Source organism: Melanotaenia boesemani, chromosome 15 (genome assembly GCF_017639745.1).
Source record: "Melanotaenia boesemani isolate fMelBoe1 chromosome 15, fMelBoe1.pri, whole genome shotgun sequence".
In the NCBI taxonomy this organism is placed as follows: Eukaryota; Metazoa; Chordata; class Actinopteri; order Atheriniformes; family Melanotaeniidae; genus Melanotaenia; species Melanotaenia boesemani.
In genome coordinates, this window is record NC_055696.1 from 31,920,299 (window position 1) to 31,935,719 (window position 15,421).

General features: G+C 41.4%; 3 protein-coding genes across 6 annotated transcripts in view; 2 read left to right on the forward strand and 1 right to left on the reverse strand.

The window, feature by feature from the left end:
- Positions 1–5,371, forward strand: part of nsd1b (nuclear receptor binding SET domain protein 1b) — a 42,622-nt gene extending 37,251 nt beyond the window's left edge. For all 4 annotated transcript variants that reach the window (XM_042008492.1, XM_042008496.1, XM_042008493.1 and 1 more), the window contains 4 exons: positions 624–765; positions 878–984; positions 1,076–1,277; positions 2,761–5,371. In XM_042008492.1, the coding sequence (XP_041864426.1) occupies positions 624–765; positions 878–984; positions 1,076–1,277; positions 2,761–3,422 (1,113 nt within the window). In that variant the 3' untranslated portion in view covers positions 3,423–5,371. The remainder of the gene's footprint in view (positions 1–623; positions 766–877; positions 985–1,075; positions 1,278–2,760) is intronic.
- A 539-nt stretch (positions 5,372–5,910) lies between these two features.
- On the forward strand, positions 5,911–8,424 carry LOC121654251. The gene is made up of 5 exons (XM_042008289.1): positions 5,911–5,996; positions 6,608–6,768; positions 7,460–7,673; positions 7,813–7,888; positions 8,065–8,424. Exons 1-5 carry the CDS (start codon positions 5,964–5,966, stop codon positions 8,406–8,408), a joined length of 828 nt encoding a protein of 275 aa, XP_041864223.1. The 5' UTR covers positions 5,911–5,963; the 3' UTR covers positions 8,409–8,424.
- Positions 8,425–10,885: 2,461 nt separating this feature from the next.
- Positions 10,886–15,146, reverse strand: LOC121654248. Its single transcript, XM_042008286.1, has 10 exons — positions 15,087–15,146; positions 14,816–14,881; positions 14,297–14,452; positions 13,825–14,140; positions 13,364–13,559; positions 13,209–13,254; positions 12,987–13,078; positions 11,826–11,936; positions 11,194–11,470; positions 10,886–11,118 (listed from the first exon to the last, which is right to left on the reverse strand). The coding sequence occupies exons 1-10, from the start codon at positions 15,117–15,119 to the stop codon at positions 10,918–10,920; spliced, it is 1,494 nt and encodes a 497-aa protein (XP_041864220.1). The 5' UTR covers positions 15,120–15,146; the 3' UTR covers positions 10,886–10,917.
- Positions 15,147–15,421: the final 275 nt, after the last annotated feature.

Consider the following 15,421-nt stretch of genomic DNA (forward strand, 5'->3'; position numbering starts at 1 on the left):
GCCTGTGAGGTAGCTGTGGATCTCCGAGTGAAGCATCCACCTGCATGTCCAGTAGCTTCCTGGTAAGCAGGGCAGGTCGAATGCTGTTTAAAGCACTGGAGAAGTTACAGAACATGACTCTCACAGTGCTGCCTGCCTCCTTCTGGTGGGTGTAGGCTCTGTGCAGCAGGAAGATGATGGCATCTTCCACTCTTATCTGAGGCTGGTAGGCAAACTGCAGAGGACCCAATGGTGGGCCGATGACTGTGCAAAGGTGCCTAAGCACGAGCCTCTGGGCTGCTGGTCTATAGTCGCTGTGTGTGCTGGGATGCTTCTTCTTGGGCACTGAAACCAGAAATTAGGTTTTCCACTTGTCAGAGACAGCCATCTGGATCAGGCTCAGCTTGAAGATGTGTTTGAAGATCCCACACAACTGAAAGGCACATCTTTTTAGCAGTCTGGGGCTGAGGCCATCAGGGCCCGCAGCTTTCCTGGGACGAAGGCGACAGAACTCTCTCTGCACATCTTCACACATAGTTGTCTATACAGAAAAGTTTGTTATCAGTTCTAAAAAAAGGTGACCAGAGCTTGTAAAAATGAATGAATAATGTATTCAACTGTGTGCGCGCGTGTGTGTGTTCTAGGACAGGATAATTGATGCTGGGCCGAAAGGAAACGAAGCTCGCTTCATGAACCACTGTTGTCAGCCAAACTGTGAGACACAGAAATGGACAGTGAGCGGAGACACCCGGGTGGGACTGTTTGCTCTCGTTGACATCCCTGCAGGTCTGATGCTCCATTTAGATTACGCACATTGTCCAACTTCACTTTTCAGACCGGATTTGTTACCAGTTAATCAGACCTTTTTTTGTCTCACTGTTTCGTGTTTGTTTTCCAGGCACTGAACTCACCTTCAACTACAACCTGGAGTGCTTAGGAAACGGGAAGACAGTGTGTAAATGTGGTGCACCGAACTGCAGCGGCTTCTTGGGGGTTAGGCCAAAGGTGAGCCACATGTTCCAAGGTGCAGCAGCTTTCTCAAAAATACAACAAATACTAACCACAAATGTTCTCGACCTCACTTACCTCAAAACAGAACAACCCGCCATCTGAAGACAAAGGCCGCAAGCTGAAGAGGAGAGGTCATGGCAAGAAGAAGAAAAAGGTGGTGTTGACCAAAGAAAGAGAGGATGAGTGTTTCAGCTGTGGAGACGGAGGACAGATGGTTTCCTGTAAGAGACCCGGATGCCCCAAAGTGTATCATGCAGACTGCTTAAACCTCACCAAGAGGCCTGCAGGTCAGTGGATTTACTCACCAGAGTCCCGTTGTTGTGCTGGTTTCTATGTGACATTGATGTAGTTACGTTAAAAATACATACATGGGACTAGACTGTACATGGGGGTTAATTTCTCCAAGTTAAGTCATAAATAATTGTCTATTTGTGCATAAAGCTGCTTTTATGTGTATGATTTGAATCTTACTGTGATTACTTATAAACACATGCATCACTTCAAAAATGATGACAATCACGTTTTCGTGGAAACCTTTAATCATTATAAATTATTTCCATGTATTCTTTTGCCATTCTGTTTTTTTCTTGTCTTTGTCTCAACTCTTTGTGTCTGCACTTCAGTTTCCTGAACTGTTGTGTGCTTTGCCAGTTGGCACGTCCTTTCAACTTGGGAAGATTGGTATTTGGGAATCTCAGAGGAAAGATACGAACATTCGTACATTCATGAATCTGTCGACGAGTTTTCTTAAAAAGCTTCTGAGGAACAACTTAAGAATGAGTTTAAGAAGATTTTAAAACTGAATGAGGTCCATTGTTCCAAAAGTCTTGTGGTTTAAACCAAGAACACCTAACATAGAAGGACCAAGTGTCCATGTGTCACATATTCTTTCTGTTAAAGATCACCATATCATTGCTCTGCTCTCTCTCTCATCCACTCTAAGGCATAGGGTTAAACAAAGCAGGTAAAATAGTATTTTTTACATTATTCATTCCATTTGGGCTCTGCATTTCACCCATCTCTAGTATATTTACTAGAAATCAGTGGGCTACCATATTTCAGTTCCTAGTGAGCAGTTGGGGGATAAAGGGGCTTGCTCACACAGTGGTTCACCTCGGTTCACACTTGCCACACCAAAGTCTGGTGCTGCAACTAATGACTATTCTGATGGTCGATTTGTCACCGACTATTAAAACGAGTAGTCGACCAATCGGATTATGTATCTCATGATTATTATAAATAGATCTTATTTCACTTTCAGCTTTGAAATTTTGCATAAGGTTGTTATGTAAGTCTGACGTGCCTCCTCTTTAAATGTTTGAGCCCTGCAGACGTACTTCCGTGGTACACAAGGTCCGCTTTACAAATCTCACATGTATTTAATTTATTTTGTAAGTTTAACGTGAAGTTATCCCAGACTTTTGACTTTCTGTACTGCCGTTTTGCTCCCTAGTCCTCCACCATATTTTTCCCCTTTATTGCTCATGTGCAACTCTAAGCAGAGATAAAAAAAAGAAAGACGATGTCTCACTCTGTATTTTTTTCCCCTCTTTGTGCATGTGCATTGTGCAACTCTCAGCAGAGATAGGATTAGAAGATGATGTCTCACTCTGTAGTTGTTTTTTTTTTTATTTAATTTCAGAGCTGTTGTTTCTCTTCGTTGCTATTATTTTTTGTGTATTTTTATTATTTTGCTTATTCATTGAATTGTAATACACAAAAAAAGTTTTTATTATTTTAAAGAATTTCCTGGGTTGTTTTTCTTTGTAGGTCGCTGGGAATGCCCATGGCATCAATGCGACATATGCGGTAAGGAGGCAGCGTCCTTCTGTGAGATGTGTCCCAGTTCCTACTGCCGCCAGCATCGTGAGGGCCTGCTCTTCATCTCTAAACTGGATGGCAAGCTGGCCTGCAGTGAGCATGACCCCTGTGGGCTGGAGCCACTGGAACCAGGGGAGATCCGCGAGTACGCACCCGAAACCAGAGCCATCACCTCTGGGCTGGGCATGGCCATCATTCCCTCCACCGCCAGCACTACCAACACTATCAACCCAACCGGCAGGCGTGTCACAGGGGTCGGCAACAGTGGCAGGATGTGTGCTTCCGAGTCATTTCCTGCCTTTTCCATCCCAGTACCCATCATCCCTGTTGCTGCTCCTGCCATCTCACCTACTCACAGCAGCTCTGATGCTCCCAGCAGCCCACATGTATTCGACCTCCCTCACTACTCCCCCATTTCTTCATACGAGGAGGAGAGGGATGTTTTAGGGGAGGATGAAGAGGAACTGCTTGCAGAGGGGGAAGAGGACTTGGTGGAAGAGGGTGATGTAAGTCGGCAGAAATCTGACTCTCGTGAGGAAGATGTGGTGGAGGACATGGGGCTGGAATACCTTGAGCTCAAAGAAGAAGAAGAGGAGGATGATGAGGAGTGATGCACAGAGTATTAAGGCCCATTTATGCTCGGCACAGAAGAGGGACACGCAGACAGATGGACAGTTTTGTCCGTCTTCTGCATCGGTTAAGCGCGTAATTTGGTCAGTTTTCAGGCAGCTTAGCCATCCATCGTTTGACGCAGAAGACGGAGCAAAACCACCGGAAATCATGAGGGGCAGTGCTGAGCAGAGTGGCTGACATGCAGCTAGGGAAAGAAACAAACCAGAGAAGAAGAATGGATCAATAAAGGAACAAAAAAGCAGAAGAAGAATGAAGACGAGGTCAACAACTGTAGAAATTGTGCAAGCTTTTGAAGAATGGATATGCGAGTGTTTAGGGCGTGTTGGACAGTTGAAAACAACTTCATACCAGTCCATTAAACGTGTCTGAAACTGACGTCGACTCGCAGGAACTCTGAAATTAGCACTGCCTACTAGTGGAGGAATAGACTTAACAACCATGGTGATGCAAAAGATGCGTGGAAGTGAGGACGGGGATGTATGACAACGTTTGAAACGGGTGTTGCTATTTATATATGTAAGGGAGCATAAATGGGCGTTTATACTAGAGCAACTCACAGTCACTACAGTGGGACAGCACTTCGGGATGAATGAGTCACAGTCGGTCACTGTTTGTATTTAATCATCAGTTGGATGTATGGAGGGATTTTAGGAGCACATTAAATCATATAAACATAAATAAATTGTGAAGGTTATAAATAAAGATATGAACATTTAATAATATATAGATATAAAAATACTGTATATCCAAACATTTCACAGTTTATTTATGCTTGCCTTATGTTTTTTTGTCTTAATAATCACTCCCTGACCTCATCACACCTTTGCACCTTTACAAGGGAGATTTGATGTCAAACTGCTCCGAAAACTTTGAAACAAATTTCAGTTCATTATTTTTGTTTTCTCACATGTTGACCAACATCTGTTTAGGCAGAGGGTAGATGTGAAGAGACATAATTTTATCTGTCCGTAATTATTAAAACATTTGGAATTTACTGTTTCCTCCATAAATGTTTAATCCTTAATATCACTCCACATTTCTGAAAGCTACTTTAGCCCGGATGCACTACTTCCATCCAGGACTTGAAATGTTGTTGTTTCCATGAATTTTCCAGTTTTTTCTAGCTTTTCTTGATGCCTCACGTGGTCAGTTGGTGCTTCAAGATAACGACTGTCAGTAAAAAACAGCCGAGTGATTGGCTGCCTGGAATTTATCATTGTTGGCCTTGACTGTTGAAAAATATTTGCATCAAACAGAATCATTTTTTTAGATGCAGCTGCCATCCTCTGTTCGACCGTATTTGCCATTGCAGGACAGTCACATGGATTATTTATCAGCCCCAACGAATCTGGCTGTGAACTGTTACACAGACTGACTCTGAACCACTTCATGTTATCAAAGGCAACATGAAATGACCCAGGTAGATGGCTCAAATGTTTATTCAGCGCTTTATTAGTCATTATTTATATGCTGTTCTGTGACGCACAAATGTCAACAAAGGGGAGCTGAGGTGTCAGCGTTCCCTCCCGTTATTTCTGACTCTCCATCAAGGGGGAAACAAACGATGGACTCCTGCTGTGACGCTTGCACTTCAGTACGTGTTCTTGCCACGTGTTTCGCTTTGTCTGAAAGCTTAATATTGTCTGTGTTATCTGCCAATGCCTTAGACTGTATTTCTTCTGAGACATTTTTAAGGAATGGTTTGGTGTGTGAGAGCCACGTTTCCCTGCAAATGCCTTTTTTAAAAGTTGCCCTACAAGTAAATCTTCATTCCAGTGTAATTATGACCTGTTAGATCTCAACCACTGACCTGTTAAAACAACTGCTATATGAATATATGAGAAAAGGAAGTTATGAAATTAGTCCCATTGTACTGGCATCTTTTTTAGATGTGTATGTCTAACAATAAAGCTACATTCAAAACCAATGAGATACAGGAGTCCTGCAATGTGGATGTTTGGTTAGAAGAAATCCTAATTCATCAGTCAAGAGACAATTATTTTAACCGCTGACAGCTTGGTAAGCAGCTAACCTCAAGTCACCTTTACTCCATTACAGCAAATTTCTGAACAATAAAATGTTTTTAAACCAATCTTATTTTTCAAGGTATTTTACGCTTAATGCTGTTTAATTATCAAGCTGAAATGCTTTAAAGGTGCAGTGTGGAACAAAATCAGTGACAAAAAACAAAACAAACAAAAAAGACATTGAAAACGGTTTCTTTTGGTATCTAATTATGTTACTAAAATAACTTTTTTGTTTTTATTCAATTAGAATTAGCCATTTATCGCTCTCTTTTGCTCTCTATTTTTTATTTAATTTATTTATTATTTTATTTTTAATTTAATTTAATTTTTTTTATTTTATTTTATTTTATTTTACCTGCCCTGTCTTGTGCCGAACAAATCGACTTTGCCAAGAGGAGCTTTTGGATACGGGGCTTCCGGTGCTTCCGGGTTCACTGTCCAATCAGAGGACAGCTTCTTCAGCAGCTTCTTAAAGGGATGTAGATTTTCAACATGGATGATGACGACAGAACAGCTGCGACTCTGGTGGGTTGTAATTTCTGATATTGTAGAAATTACAGTTCACATTTGATGTCATGAGTGTGTAGAAGCGTTCAGTTATTAGCCTTAGTAGTTATCCTACTTATTTTACCAAATAATCCAGCCCGAACAGACTTGTTTACTTCTACAGTTCCAGGTTTCTTACTAATAAACCGTTAAAACGTGTGTAAAAACACGCTAGAAAGAAACGTCCTCACCGCGACAACCTAAGGAGAAACGAAGAGTCGTTACGGTGCAGAAACAACTGTTAATAATTCATAAAGATTGTTAAACGGGTTGTGTTGTTACACCAGGGTCTGTGATGGGGCGACGGTGTACGAAAACACTTGTATTAAAACCTGACTTAATTATATTGTAGCCGAGTACACAACGAGGTGAAAGGCTGATCATAGTAAATATTAGTCGGATCTTCTGAATAAGACAGAGAGAAAAACTTCCCTACCAATATCTGACAAAAGCTGCATTTAATAAACACAAGATTTATGGATATTACTTATCCACATAACCCAAGATGGTTGAATATTAAGTTTATTTAAAGTTCAGTTTAATGATATTTTGATGTTATTTATTTAAAAAAATGTGTTTGTCTTCCACAGAAACCGGACTCTGCTATAGAGAGAGCTATACGTAATTTTGTTGAAGTTCTGTCAAATGCCCAGTCAGAGGTCCAGGGTAAAACTGGAACTACACCTTTACGGAGTCATCCACCCGCCTGCCTGCAGACCACCCATGAGAGCACACAAAGGAAAGTACAAAGGTACCTGTTGAATCGATCATCAGTGATGCATCCTGGGTGTTTGGGGTCTCTTGAACATCAGACACCCTCCCTCGGCGACCCTGCGGCTGATCAAGCCTCAGCAGGTACCCTGGCAGCTCAGCCACGGATCAGCTGTTTTTATCCAGAGACACCTGGATGCTTTTTCTGCTGCCTCTGTGCTGTTAAAGATTTTTTTTTTTTTTTTTTTTGGTCTATTATTTCATTAAGCTCAAGTTTATCCTTCTTTACTTCTTTTGGTGTGTGTTTTTCGTAGGAAACCTCCTCTCCACTGTAGCAGCAGCACAGTATAGTCAGAACGAAGTCACAACTTCTGTTCACCGAAAAGCAAAACAAATCTTATCAATGGTAACACACTGTCAGTAACATTTAATCCTCGGTAACGGGGGTGTAACGATGAAAAAAATACTTAGTTAGATCACCCGCTGTTTATTTAATGCCGTTACTCCCATCACTGCTAAAAACTGAAGGTGTGAAGGTGTTTCCTCCTTCGTACGGTCCGCTGTTTGCTGTCCAAGAAGCTCTTTGGTGAAACCAAACGGGTTGTAAGGCAGTGCCTTTCCTCCTGTACAGGGTTAGGAGCCTCTTCCAGAGCAAACATTTTAGATTTGGCTCTATTTTCTATCAAGTATTGTAATGTCTCAGTTGAGTTTTTTTCTTTTTCATATGATAGGTCATCTCCTTCAATCTTTAAGAGAAGACAGAAGAGAAGAAAGCAGCTTTTTCCAGAACCACATCCCAACATACCTGCTGTTCGCCACATAAAGCTCAGTTTCTGTCTTCTACCTGCTTCAACGACAAAAACTCCCAAGAATGAAACGCGGCTCCTTCAGGCGGGACTGGGAAGGCGGACAGTTGGCGTAGCTGACAATGCTGATCATGAGCAGGTCTTTTTCTTGGACTCTGTTGATGCATTATTGGCACTTTCATCTCCAGAACAAACCCTGGTTTGTTTCTGGGATTATAGCAGACGTATGTTTGGCATATTTGTCTTTCCAAATGTTTTTTTTCTTCTTCATGACATAGATCACAAGAGTTCTTCATGAGGAATATCCCAAAATGAAGACCCTAACTGGAGGATGGCTTTTGTATAAAGCTGCAGGTAACAACTCTTATCACTAGTTAACTTAGAAAGTCGATCAAATTTAAGATTTGTAGGAATCTTCTAAAACGCCTGGTACAGTGAAATGCTTTGTAAACATATCTAAATGATATTGACTGAAAACTTTGCTTCCATGTGTGACGGATAATATTTTGCTTCTCTTTCTTACGTCCCAGGTGGTAACGGACAGAGAAACTTGTCAGTGGTAGCTCAGGGATCACAGGGCTACACTTCTAAGATGCTGAAGATGGCCACCAGCAGTGGGAGGCACGGGCTTTACATCGTTCCTCTCCAAGAAGAAATTGATACTACACCTCTTCCTCTTGATGCTGCAGAGTTCAGCAAAATGCCAAAGTCCCTGTGCGAAAGCTGTGGATTGAGTATGCCTCTTCAGCTATTTGTTAGTCATGTGGAAAGCTGTGGACAGGTAAGTTCACAGAGCAAAATAGAGGCCACTAAGTTTCAGGATTCACTGGAGGAAGGGAGTTTGTATCCCAGTGGCACCTTCCAGGTTAAATAAAGACACATTCAAACAACTAATGTGGAGGAAGTAATTTATTACCAAGTACAGGCTTCCCGCGAGGTCTGAAAAAGTCTTTAAAGTCTTGAATTTGCAAATATAAATTTAATACCTTAAAAAGTCCTTAAATTGGACAGTTTTGTTCTTAAATTTTATACAGTAGGTCTTAAATTATATCTACCTAAAGCTGTATGCTGTGTTGTGTTAAAATGCGTCGGGAAATGTCCGAACTGCAGAGTGACAGAAGTGAAGTCATTTCCTCCCGTTCCAACCCGACCGTTATATTGAAATTAGGAACCAGTTATCACTGACTTTGTAGGGAGAAATGATGGGGGAACATTTAGCCCAACACACACGAATCCTTTCATTTTGGCTTGAAAGAGCGCTAGCTGACAGGGACTTGAGAATTTAGTGGGTTCGATGAGTAAAATGAGAAAGTGTAAATGTAATATGACACGGCTGGACAAAGGGTCATTCTCGGCCTGGTTGACACCGGTGGAGAACCCGTTCGAAGCTCGGTGGAGAACATAAGCTGAGAACGATGAGGATCGAGGCTTTGGAGGCACATGAGCGAATAAATGAATTTGATAGTAATTTCATACGTTTATAAGGACAAACACAGTTTTCACTCGGTCCAAACATCATTACATTTGTTGTTGTAAACTAACAGGCCACCAGTTTACTCCACTAATACGTCCATACAGTCACACACATTCATTTAACGAGTGCAGAGAAATAAATTAGACTAAAATCTTTGTAAATCAAGATAAACTTTTCAGTTTATTTAAGCAAAATTCTGGTGCGTACCTGTCGAGGAGAAACTTTGCCAGCTCAGACTTCTCCACCTTTCAAAAGATTCTCCAATATTGATCCTCATTTTATTCAATTTTTGGTCGTTTGCTTTTTGAGCAGGATGCCGAGGCTTTTTAGGTTTTTCTGAAACTGGTCGCTTCTTTTACCAGCTTCCATACCTGCACGCCGCTGCTCTTTTTCCAACATAAAATACCAAACGCTGCCTTCTTGTTGTTAGGCAACCGTGGGGAGTCGCATATCAATCAATCAATCAATCTTTATTTATAGAGCACTTTTCATACATGAATGCAGCACAAAGTGCTTTCCATGGTTAAAACAATCCCCCCCACCCCACCCCCCACCCCCACGCATAACCCCCTCCCTCCCCGCTTGTGTACAAGCAAGCATACACATACACACACACATACTTGCACATATTAAAAGACTAATGTGAGGTTGAGCACAGATGAGCCTGTTAAGGAAACAGTATCACCGGGAGCCGCCCACCGGCCACGACTGCCAGGACACCGACCCAGGGCACACGGCCAATTGAGAGGCAGAGGAGCCACCCAACTAGACCGAAAGAACCCGCAGGACAGAACCAGGAAGTAGGAAAGAGCAACACGGTGCACCCAAGTTATTCCAGCATGGAACTCTTATTTTGAAGGAGTAAAAGTTGACAAAGACATTGTTGATGTAGGAGACATTGTTTACAGGGAAGCTTCCTTTTATCCCTCGCAGCAAATGAGAACATTTTAAATTATTTTTAAGGAAAAAATCCCAATTATTCAGCCTTTAAGTGAAGCTTTGGATTTTACATACACACCCAGGTCACTAATAACCACTGATGTAAATATGCATTTTCTTCAATTCTAGGAGTCATTCATTTTTGCCAGTGTGGCGGTGACATGGGTATTAAATTCTGTTCCAAGTTGTCTTAAAAAGTCTTAAATTTAACTTGTAAAAACCTGTAGGAACCCTGCATGTAAAGTCTAACAGTTGTTTTTCTGGGTTTTATCATGAAACTGATTATCAGGGCGCATTAATGGCAGCAGGGCAGCATTTCTAGTATCCAGGCCCAAAATATACACAGTACATACACAATCATTGGTAGTAATATCATGTGTGTGTGCATTATTCTTCTATCCAGTACACACCAGCCTGGTTCGTTATTATCCTGAGTCAGAGTGGGACATCTCTCCGATGATAATTTTATCCAAGTAACACACGTTGCATGAAACAAGAACAGGATCAACCTCAACACTAAGCAAACGTTTATAATATGTATGTTTCAGAAAAGAAACTGCAGTGTAAGGGGTTTATACTGTATTTGTACATGTGGCTGTGATTTTGTGTGTATGAGCTCATTAAAGAATGATCTGTTTATAGTCAGCAGTACGTTTCACACATAATTCCACAATATTAAATCATTAGTGTTTTAAGTAACCTGGTCTGCTTGGCTTTTGTTCCATTATACACTTCAGTGCCATTTAATTTGATCAGTATTTATTTCAACTGCTTTGCTAACAGGTAGCCAGAGGCAACACGAGCCATTAACAAGTCCTACAAACATACAATAATTCATACATTTTAATAACTGAAGGTAGCAAAACAGTGGCTAGCTCCAACTATAGATTCATTTTTTCCATTTACAATAGCCCCACCAAAAAAACAAGGACCACTGATGTTCTTTCCAAGAGGTTTTTTATATAATGCCTTAGGAGTGTTGTGATTCAACATTTTCTACATACTGGACAACATAACTGTAAATATCAGCCCCAAAACAAGAAGAGGGAGCCATGGGATCGAAAAGCTGGCTCAGCATCGCCAACTCGTCACGGTTCAGGGACGACATCAGCTCTGGGATGAGAACGCCAGCATCCTCCATATCTGCTATGTCTGCATCTACAAACCCGGCCTGAAAGGAGACGCTGTGTGTGAGTACTTTTAAAAAGAATGTGAAAGAAAAACTACAGTAAATGTTCAGCCTTACATCAAGCTTTTCAGGACAGCTGACTGGAGTCCCAGTCCTCCCAGTTTCCCACAGCTGGTTTGGGGTGTAGTTCTGCTCAGTCTGTAGCAAACGGTTGTTCCAGTCTTCTGCACATGCGTCCAAATCTCTCTGGATGCGTGGTAAAAAGACATACTGTGCACAGAAGAGGTTTATGCAGTTTGACGTATCCAGCAGCCTGTTCTCCTCAAGGCCACGGAGGACGTCGCTGTAGATGTTTGACACCACACCCCACACATCACGCCACAGCTGCTCTACCCTGAAAACAAAGACCAGGTCTGAGAAATTTTTTACAAACCTGTCAACAATGTTCAAAGAAAAAGAGGTATCATAAGGAAAGAAGGAAAACTAAAATGGAGAGAAAATAAACTGAAATGTCGAAAAGCTCTGAAAAAAGGGGAGAAAAGTCATAGAAACCCTTTAATGTTCGAGTTTACACAAGAATTTGTCTGTTTTTCTGTGATAGAAAAACAGTGGTAGCTTGAACCCATTTTAAATTAATTCTTTGATTCACTCAAACTAGGAATTACAACAACACAGTTAGCAGATTCTCCACTGGGACAAACTAGTAAATGCAGTCGATGCAAAGCTCACGTCGACTTCTAGCACGTTACCTTTGGTTGTGCACATTTTTTCCAAACATGAAGCTTCCTCGTTCACAGCCTCGAACATCAAACATGTATCGAGCAATGTCCACGTTCTCCAGTTCTCGGTTTCCTCTCACACTAGAAACAAGTCATGAAAGCACAAATTATCTTTGAAATATGCCTCACAACAAACCCTGCAGACCCTGAGAATCCACACTGTGGATTTTGTTTTACTACTCATCATGTTGAGGGTTTTCATGGCTCTGGATTTCCCTCATCCGCCTCTAAAAACTCAAGTAAAAGCACTGAAATGTTAACTGTTCCCCCTAAAAGAAGAAAACTTCTGCATACCTGCACATGCATTTTACCCACATTTAAACCAGCTTTAAAGGACAAGTTCCAGAGTTTATTAAATGTGAAATTATCGTGCAAGTTTTTCATTCCATATGAGCTAAAATTCTCCACCTGATTCACATTAATGGGCCATTGTGCAGAACCTGACAAGCTGTTGGATCCCGTCTATATGAAGTGTGTTGGAGCAGGGAAACATAAAAAACCTGCAGGGTAGAGGCCCTTAAGGACTGGAACGTGAGATTCCAGCTCCAACACATTTCAGCCTGAACTGCTGATGAGAGGCTCCATGACCTGATGGCTTATTCACTACGACGAAGAGACGAGTTTAAGAGGCTGAAGGTTGTGTGTCTGAGCAAAAGCCAGTCATCTTCTACACAGATACGGTTTTAACACCAAGCTGGAAACTAGTTTTATACTTTAGCATGTTGTCCTTTGATTCCAGGAATCAATCTTTTCCTAGCATGTATGAAATTATGCACCAATATTTAAAAGCTGAGCAGGTGTTGAATACACTGTCCTCAGAAAATTAACATGGAAAACACTCTTGCCTGAATGTTACCAGACATTATAAGTTTGCCCTTAAATGTGGCAGGTCGCCTTAAGTCTGGGGTGTCCAGCGCCGGCCCTCAAGGGCCACAATCTTGCAGGTTTTTGATGTTTGCCTGTTCCAACAAACACAACTTGATTGGCTGTTGGATGCATTTGATTTGAGTCAGGAGTGTTGTGGCAGGGAAACATTGAAACCCTGGAGGACTTTGGACACCCCTGCATGACTGGAAAGCACATTACTTCTTGGCTGATTTATGAAGGTTAAAAAAAGAATCTGCATCGTACCGAGATGGACAGCCGTAACGCTTCACAGCTTCAAGGAAGAAGTCCAGCGCTGTAGATGCCTTGTTGTTGTTGGCTGCTTTCAGGTACAGGATCTATAAATGACAGGACTTTAAATCTACACAGACGGTCACTCAAATAAACTGTTCACAAGTTACTTTTGCAGCAGTTTTCTGCTTCTGCTTACTTTTGGTGATGAACAAAAAGAAATGATAGGAAACAAACCTTTTGTGAAAAGGCATCAACACCACCAAACATCACAATCCCGTATCTACAGTAATAGACACAAAGCGCTGCTAACATTGTAATGCATCAAGCACATACACAAGGAGTCACACAGGACTGTGTCGGTGTGTTCAAACTCTTGACATGAAGCTCACCTGTTTAGCTTGTGGTTGGTGTGGATATGTACGAGTGACAGAGGACCAGGAACACTGTGCGTCCTTCTAACACAACCCAGATTTACCGTCCTGTCCAGTATTCCCACACTGTCTACACGGTGCATGGAGTCCCACACCCGGGTCCACTGCACCCTGTAGCCCAGTGCCCTCAGACGTCCCTTCACCATTCTGTGACCTGCCGGAATACATGCGGTTAAACATGATGGCAGAAGATTACATCAGAAATGGATGGAAACTGCAGCATTTTAGACAATTACCCGACACACATACAGTAAGCTGAGACCATCATGCAACATCACAAGATTAATGAATGAGTACAGTACTCAGTCATGTTCACCCACTGATTATAAATACAACTTATTCTGTATGAAAATCTAAGAGGGAGACTTGATTTAATGACAAAAAAGAAGAAAGCATGAAGAAGAGATTGTCAAACTGACCCAGATTTTTTGACTCTTGTTTGATTGTTGATACCAAGCTGTCAAGCTCATCATCGGACAGCGAGCTGTAGGTATCTTTTACTGAGAGGCCCCATTCTCTCATTCTACGGTGGATTGTTTTCACTGACACACCGAGAATGTTGGAAATACAGGCCACAGAAAGGTCCATCTCCATTAGGTCCTGAAGGTGATCTTTAGAAATGCTCAGCTTGGGGCGCCCCACTTCACCACTTATTCTGTTGGTTATACCGGCTGGCCTTCTCTTATCCATTTCAGATTGGATGAGGGCGATAAGCTCCTCCAGACCGTCAAGTACCTATAAAAAACATTTGTATATGTATGTATACAACAACAATGTTAATTTTACATACCCTGACATTTGGATACAGACATTGACATTAAAAAAAGTTAGTACAGAAATACATGCAGTGCAACATTCACATGATCTCAGCACTGAGAGAAATGAACACACCGATTGTGGAAAGTTCACATGAGGTGAAAGGGAGGTGATTAGAGTCATTGTGCTGGTGGTGAGGAAATCCACATGGTCAAGGTCCAAGGGCTGCTGCTCACAGGCCCGCTCCAGTCTGCTTTGCAATTGCTGTAGGACCCGTTTTCCTAAATCAACCTGAGAAATAAGAAACAGGTTGTTACACTGCTGACATGATGTGAAATACAATGCATGTTGCTTGAACCGTGCCAGTTAGGATATTAGATCAAAGAAAATTATCATTTTGAGAAGGTGGGACAAGTACAAACGTGATAGTTACTACTTTAAATTAAAAATGACTAGGATTAAGCAGCTATGAAGAAAAGTAGTCCAATCAGAACCTGGGAAATTAAAAATTCAATTATTTACTAGTTAGTGCAACTAATTATTTTAAGGCACACTCAGGGCAATGCATTTTCCAGCCTACTATTTACAAAGAAGTAAAATAATTACCTCCACCAGTTTTTTATTTACATCTGCGAACAGCTGAATTCAACTCACCAGGGAGTCAACGGAGCCGCCCGTGTTGTTGGAAGGAACTACACCGGGTTTGTCTGGGTTTATAGTCTATTAGGACAAACAGTAAGCACACACGTAAACATTTGCACGTCTCCGGGGTTGTGTGTTATAACAACGTTACAATACACGTAGCAAAGATAACCAGCACACGGACAACCTCGCTGGAGTGATGAGAAAATAACTTCACGCTTCTGTACAATCGAGACATTAAATAAGTACTTTCATTTCGACATTTTAATACATTTTAACCTACCAGAGTCACAGACGTACTCGCGCTTTCATCCATGTTGAAAATCTCCTCCCCTTTAAGAAGTCACAGTAGAGCTGAAGACTACGAAGAATCTGTCCTCTGATTGGACAGTTTGATTTATCACCATCCAATCAGAGAAAGGTGTAAAGACTGGGCCAAAAAATTATGCAACTTTGCACTTTTTATTTTTCTTTGCATCTTTAAAAAAGGATGTTCGGGACTCATTAGATTGGATTTATTATGTAGTTTTTATTTATTTATTTATTTATTTTACAGAATGACAAAACTTTGTTTGCAAATACAAACTGAAATAATTTGCTTTTATTTCTATATATATG

Bases quoted from the DNA above. Each gene is read 5' to 3' on its own strand.
- LOC121654251 (XM_042008289.1), top strand. From the start codon at position 5,964: ATGGATGATGACGACAGAACAGCTGCGACTCTG. The intron at 6,769-7,459 runs GTACCTGTTGAA...TTCATATGATAG, and splicing joins ACACAAAGGAAAGTACAAAG to GTCATCTCCTTCAATCTTTA. The intron at 7,889-8,064 runs GTAACAACTCTT...CTTACGTCCCAG, and splicing joins GCTTTTGTATAAAGCTGCAG to GTGGTAACGGACAGAGAAAC.
- LOC121654248 (XM_042008286.1), bottom strand. From the start codon at position 15,119: ATGGATGAAAGCGCGAGTACGTCTGTGACTCTG. The intron at 14,141-14,296 runs GTGTGTTCATTT...TGTTTTTTATAG, and splicing joins ATGTGAACTTTCCACAATCG to GTACTTGACGGTCTGGAGGA. The intron at 11,937-12,986 runs GTACGATGCAGA...ACTTGTTTCTAG, and splicing joins CGTTACGGCTGTCCATCTCG to TGTGAGAGGAAACCGAGAAC.